Source organism: Apaloderma vittatum, unplaced genomic scaffold (assembly GCF_000703405.1).
Source record: "Apaloderma vittatum isolate BGI_N311 unplaced genomic scaffold, ASM70340v1 scaffold384, whole genome shotgun sequence".
NCBI lineage: Eukaryota > Metazoa > Chordata > Aves > Trogoniformes > Trogonidae > Apaloderma > Apaloderma vittatum.
In genome coordinates, this window is record NW_009710703.1 from 26,733 (window position 1) to 33,712 (window position 6,980).

The following is a 6,980-nucleotide window of genomic DNA, read 5'->3' on the forward strand; positions in this document are numbered from 1 at the left end:
CAGGGCAGAGCAGGAGAGCAGAAAGTTTGTTCTGGGGGATTCGAAACAAATCTCAAATGATGGACAACATGTTTTCTGTCTTTTATGAGGAAGGCTCCACAAATTCCTCTGGAAAGTTTGGCAATACTTTTTTATATGTATGATGGGGAATTTCCAGAACAGAATATCACTACTGAGAGCAAAAATAAAAAATGCTCCAGCTCCTTGTTTGGGTTTTTTTCTTTTATTTGAAGTTGGTAATCATCTGGCCAACCCAAATATGATTTTTCCAGTGCAGAAACTTCATTGCACTTTCCCCAGTTCTCTGTTGGCATTGCAACCATTGGGAAAGGGAAATGTATTACCTGTGTTTTGTGCTGTTAAGGGCCAAATGTCAAGGCAGACATAGCAGGCGCCCCCCTGCGTGAAGCTGTCTATTTTGGGCAGAACTGGCCATTTTGGGCAGAACTGGACCAGGCCAGCCCCGTCCCCACAGCACGTGTGGTGGTCTTGGGGATTTCAGCAGATCCTCCATGTCCTGACCTTCTAACACCAGCGGGACACTGGCCAGCTGGCACAGGCATTCACTGCTGGCAGTAAGCACAATCCTCTGCCCATGTCCCCGGCCAGACCTGCTCTCAGGTTGCATAAAGCCTGGGCAGTTGAGCCGCTGCACCAAAGCAAATGTGCCCGGGCAGTCTTCTGCCTTTGCTTGTGCAATCTCCAGGACCACGCAAACAAAGGAGCAATGTCCAGGAGTGCCCATGGGGTTTTAGAAGGTTAACAAGCAGACCAGGAGGAATCTGGATCCTGGGAGGTCCCATGTTACTTGTCTTCTGTAGTACTTTTCATGTGTTCATGTGCCTGAGTGTAGCTGTGTCACACCTGACGTGTTGGGTTTTCTGAATGCGCAGTGGAAAGGCTCTGGCATGGTCTTTCCACAGTTTTCCCTTCTCCTGAGGTTTACACTTTCCCTGACAGATGTGCACGTAACTGGCTCCTGAACACCTTGGGCAATGTGAACCTTCCTCCCAGCCTGTGAGGACACTTCTGTGCTCACAAAAGTTTAATTGATGATTGCACTTGATGGCTTCGCTGGTTTTCTCTGACTCCAGCCTGGAGATGAAGGCCAGGGGGTGATGGTAACTGGAGGAGCTGGTGCAGGGCTTCAGGACAGATGGGGGTCATGGCCCTGCCGCAATGGGACAAAACCCTGCTCCTCTCCCTCCAGGACCAGGCAGAGGAAGGCAGAGCCAGCATCTACCACACCGTCTTCACCAACTCCTGCAAAGAGATGATGTGTTACTCCGACTTCCCCTTCCCTGATGACCATCCCAACTACATGCACAACACCAGGCTCCAGCACTACATCTGCAAGTATGCCGAGCACTTCCACCTCCTCCGGCACATACGATTCAAGGTAAAAAGCCTGGAGTGGAGATTGGCAGTGAGGAGCATGGAGACCTGGACAGGAGAGACCTCTCCTCAGTGGCTGGGGTTTTTTGCCACAGGGAAAGTCCTGGGAGAAAGTATTCCAGGGGGGAAAAAAATGTGTGTTTTTTTTTTAAAGCACGTCCCATTAACTCCATTTTCTGTGCATTCCCTAGAGCTGAAATTGCAGGGGCAAACATCCCTTGGGCTCCCCAGGACCTCTGAAACCCACTGACACCCTAAACCTCTTGGTCTGCTCCACAAACACCTACTGATCTCTTCCTTTATTTCTTTTAAGACCCTGGTCACCAAAGTTAAAAAACGCCCCGACTTTGCTGAGACAGGACAATGGGAGGTGGTGACCCAGAGAGATGGGAAGGAGGAGACAGCGGTTTTTGATGCTGTTATGATTTGCTCTGGGCATCATGTCTACCCAAACCTCCCCCTCAACGACTTCCCAGGTAAGCTGCACATACGGAATTTGTCCACTGGGATGAAGCTGGGCAGTTACCTTCTATCATTCCATCACAATGGTCTTCCTTGGGAGGGGAGGGGGAAGCCTTTTCAACATTAAAAGAGCAGCAATATTTTTGGGAGTGGGAGTCTGTTCACAAAATCAAAACCTGGATTTTTTTTTAATAAAAGAGGCTCAGTATCCAAAATGTATCAAAGCAGAGATAATGCTAATCTTTCCAGAAAATAAAAATATTTCAAGCTGTTTTCTTTAATAGAAGATTTTTTAGAAAGGGATTTTGTTAAATACTGATGGGGGGAATTTTCCCATGTTTTCTAGTATAAACATGGTGCATGTTACTTGACAGCATTTCCCTCTCTGTGCAGAGGGATATTACTGGGAAAAACTTTCTCTCTGGGAAAAAATATTTGGTGCTGAGGGTCTGTTTGGGTAAGATGGGCTTGAGGCACCAGCTGGTCAGGAATACTCCCTTGAGCTCCTTTTACCATCGTGTTCATAAATGAAAGCTGCTTCCCAGTGGCTCACTCCTGCAAGGGTGTAAAGCCACACTGAGGGAATGGCGTGTTGATATTAGGTTTGCAGTGGTAGCTTTTTGGGGTACAGAAATACCATGTGAAGGTATCCTATGCTTGGATGCTCTTTCTGTTTAAATACTGAATGAAGCCAGGGAGATTTCATCTGTCTATGGATTTGCAGCATCCCAGGAGACACCTCAGACCTGTGAGAAACACTCAGATGGATGCCCCAGCAGTGTCTGCAGGAAGAAGAGATTCCAGCACAGCCTCTCTTTTTCATTCCTTTGGGGTATTCTGACTCTTTCTGTTCTCCTCCCCAGGAATACAGAAATTTAAAGGCTGCTATTTCCACAGCCGAGAGTACAAGGAGCCAGAGAAGTTCAGAGGGAAGAAGGTGCTGGTGGTAGGCTTGGGCAACTCTGGCTGTGACATTGCCGTGGAGCTCAGCACCGTGGCATCACAGGTACAGAGAGCTACCCCAGAGTCACTGGGGAAGGTGGAGTGTCCCCATCTTCTCAAGTACATGCCACTGCCTCGGTGAGACAGCCCCAGGGGCTTGCAGCCATCACGGTGGCATCTCACCCCTACCTGGCTGTCCCCCCAGGTCTATCTGAGCTCCCGAAGCGGGTCCTGGGTGATGAGCCGCGTCTGGGACAATGGCTACCCCTGGGACATGCTGGTCATCACTCGTTTCCGCACCTGGCTGGGGAACATCCTCCCCACAGCGCTCAGTGACTGGCTGTATGTGAGAGGCATGAACCGGTTCTTCAAACATGAGAACTTTGGTCTCATGCCACTGGACAGGTACATGTGGGGTGATCCAACCCCAAACTTCCTAAGGGTGCTGGTTCTGGATGGGGCTGGAATTGTCTATCCTAGGCCAGTAGGAGTCACCTCTGACAGTCCCATCACCTTTGCCCTCGCAGAACTTCCCGCAAAGAGCCGGTGTTCAACGATGACCTCCCAAGCCGCATCGCCTGCGGTGTGGTGGTGATGAAGCCTAACGTGAAGGAATTCAGAGAAACGTCTGTCTTGTTCCAAGATGGGACTGTGCAGGAGGACGTTGATGCAGTAGTCTTCGCCACTGGTTACCGTTACTCCTACCCTTTCATGGAGGATGATTCCATCATCAAAAGCAGGGACAATCAGGTCACACTCTACAAAGGCATCCTCCCTCCTCAGCTTGAGAAGCCAACCATGGCAGTCATTGGGTTGGTCCAGTCCCTCGGACCCATCATCCCAACAGCAGACCTCCAGTGTCGCTGGGCAATCAAGGTGTTCCTGGGTAGGTGGATAGACATGTGCTGGGCAATGGTCTTTTTCTGTTAATGAGAAGTAGCATTTCCCACCACCAATGGGCAGGCTCAAACTAAAAATCAGGGCAATGCCTGAGCGCTGAGGAGCACAACAGGGTTTGGCCAGAAATACCAATAATGGGTTCTCCATGTGGTGGGGTTGCTTTTCACTGTGGGAGCAGATCACTTTTCAGCCCAGTGCAGATATCTGTGAGATCCCTGTGGTGGGGTTGAAGAGCCTCTTGGGCGTCACTGCACACCTTTAAGGACAGGGGAGCCAGTGTTGTCACATCCTCAACACCCAAATTGACCTCAGTGCAGTTCTCGACACCAAAGGGAAGAGAGGTACCCAAGGGCTCAGCTGATCCTTGCACACCCCATCTGCTGCAGGAGGGATCTCCTGGGCATCCCTTCCCTTTGCTAATGCTCTTCTGCTCTTTCCAGGACAGTGCCCGCTCCCCCCAGTCAGTGAGATGATGGATGACATTGATGAGAAGATGGGGAAGAAGCTCAAATGGTAAGTGCAGCTCATGGGGCTCCCTTTGCTGGCAGAAGAGCCCTGCCGTAGTCTCAGCCCCAAGCAGGCTGGATACAGGCACTGCAGAGGCCTGAATCAGGCAAATTTGGGTGGGAAATCTGTGAAGAAAGATTTCCTGTCTGAAAATGCTCATTTCCCATTGCTGAGCGCTATCAGCCTGAAAAAGCACTTCTCATTCACACCTAATCAGGGCAAAGGCCCCAGCAGAAATAGAACATTTCCATCATTATTCTTCAAAGTGACACTTTTTTTGTTTTATGAAGTTTATGTAAGCGCCTTGCTTTCCCCCTCTCTCAGTGTATTTGGTATTGTACTGAAGCAATAATTTAAAAATATGAATGCAACCAGTGAAAGCTGAACCTGGCCCAAGGAATGTTTTCTTTTGGTTTTAGAAACCGTTGCATTGTAGGATGTTTCAAAACACAGTGTTTTCTTGTGAGACAGATTCCTCCACTTACAGCAACAATGAGATACATGGCCCCTGGAGCTGTGGCCACCAGCCAGCTCTGTTCCCTGGCTTCTGTGGGGCAGAACAGAGGCCAGACTCTGCCTTCACTGCGCTTAATGAAGAAGACATAAAATAAATAAATAAACATAAGGAGAAAACCTAAAACAACTCCTCTTTTCCTCTCCCTTGAAGGTACAGGAGCAGCACCACTCTGCAGACAGATTATATCACCTACATGGACGAGCTGGCCTCGGCCATCGGCGTGAAGCCCAACATGCTGAAACTTCTGCTGACAGACCCCCGACTGGCCCTGGAGCTCTTCTTTGGGCCCTGCACCCCGTACCAGTTTCGGCTGACGGGCCCAGGGAAGTGGAGCGGGGCCAGAAAGGCCATCCTCACCCAGTGGGACCGAACGCTGCGGGCCACGCAGACGCGTGTCACCCCTGCTGCTCCCACCCCCTTCCCCTTCCTGGCTGTGCTGGGGATGCTCTTCCTCCCACTCCTCCTCCTCCTCACCGCCCTTTACTGCTAGGAGATCACGGGGGGATGTGGTGAGGACAGGGAGAGACGTAGGAGCACCGAGCGGTGTGCATGTTACAGGATGCTTTCTCCCACTGAACAATGTGTGCTGCTGCCCTGCACTACCTCAGAAATAATTCATAAAGAGGTCCCCAAAAATGTCATCAGTAAATCAGATGCAATTTCCATGCCTAGTAAATTTGGGAGATTTCTGAGCTGAGGCTATGAAAGAAAAAAAAACCCATAAGTAATGCTGCTTATTTTATCCCTCTAAATGTGCTCAAGTAGCAGTGTATTGCTACATATCTTTAAATCTCCCTGTCTACTGCCTCTTTCTGGTGGAAAACTGGAGTCAATGTGTTTGGTTTGTTCGAGATAAGTTTTAGTGTAGAGCTTGTAGCCTGGCTTAAAACAAGCTTGCCTGAATTGGCCTTTTTGAAAAATAATTTTCATAACAAGTAAAGAAAAACATCCATGTTTTTCTCCAGTGGGGAAAGATGCCTAAATAAAAAAAAAAAAAAAAGAGATTACAATGTTATGAGGAACATGCTGGTATTGAGAGGAATACTCTGGCCCCACAGTGACAGTTTGGATGGGCTGCCTGCACCTCAGCTTGCTCCTTTCTGGCCACTCCCAAGGTTTGTCCAAGGGTGACGGGGACGTGCCACCTGTCCAATTGCTCACCTTGGGGGCAGCGAAGCCTCCAAGGTTCACCCTTCATCTGAGCAAGTGGGAAGGAGCTGGACTGATGCTGGTGAGCTGCTGAACTCTTGATGTTCCTGCATGTTGAGGGCTTTTTCTTTGCATCCATCTGGCAGGGCTGGAAGCAGCCTGTGGCATAATTGTGGTGCTCCCCAGGAGGTGCTCTGCCCATGGGGCAGCTCGTGGCATCTCAGTTTTTCTCCTCCATACAGCACTAACTTACTAACGTTGCAAAATGCTCCATGGTTTTATAAAAGGTACCACATATATGCAAAAATATCATTACTGTGAGCTCTAGGCCTGGAAGGGAGGCTACAAGATGCGTGCTGTTCCTTCTTCAGTGCCTCTGCCTGAGTGCTTTGCTAACACGTTTCTTCCTACTAAGAGATGAAGGGGTTCTTATAACTTCTAGTCCAAATGATGTGTACTCGTGGTGGGAATAGATCCCTTCCTACACTTGTGGTCCAAATCAAAACACCAGATCAGACATACTGTCTATCTCAAACACGAATAAAAACATAGTGACATCATCTGAGCTGTTTTTTGGTTTTGGTGTTGGTTTTTTTTTTTAAATTCTTCTGTAATTAACAAGCTGTGCGTGGTGTATTGCTGTGATTTTTCTTTCTAGCTGATGACAGCTGCCTTGTCCACCAGCTGGGACACAGACCACAGTGGTGGGAGATGTCACTGCTTACGTTGTGCTGAGCTTGTGGGGCACTGTCAGAACCCAGGCTGAATGCAATGGGGGCTGGAAGCTCTTACATCTTGGAAGCCAAAGTACTTGGTTATGTAAAAGAAAGGGCAGCAGGGCGAAGAGACAGCCGTCAGCACTTGGAGCTGTGGGATGCACTGGGGAGGTGTCTGGGTGCCAGCAGGATGAGTGGTGATGTCAGGGAATGAATGAAGGGGGTTTGTGGGGTGTTGGCAGGGCAGCCCCCCTTCCCTAGGTGTGGTCAATAAATGGAAGAGAGCCAAGTGCCACAAAGGCTCTCTGGGGCTGGCTTACATCTGCAAAATGGGTTGAATGACCTCATCCTTATGAGATGTGAGGTGGTGGCCTGTGTCAGTGCTTCTCTTT

General features: G+C 49.3%; 1 protein-coding gene across 1 annotated transcript in view; it reads left to right on the plus strand.

Annotated features, from left to right (window-relative positions):
* The window catches only part of LOC104272369 (dimethylaniline monooxygenase [N-oxide-forming] 3-like), a 5,993-nt gene extending 780 nt beyond the window's left edge, over positions 1-5,213 (plus strand). The window contains 7 exon segments of the mRNA XM_009867345.1: positions 1,211-1,399; positions 1,709-1,871; positions 2,721-2,863; positions 3,005-3,204; positions 3,327-3,685; positions 4,140-4,212; positions 4,874-5,213. Coding sequence (XP_009865647.1) covers positions 1,211-1,399; positions 1,709-1,871; positions 2,721-2,863; positions 3,005-3,204; positions 3,327-3,685; positions 4,140-4,212; positions 4,874-5,213 — 1,467 coding nt within the window.
* Positions 5,214-6,980: the final 1,767 nt, after the last annotated feature.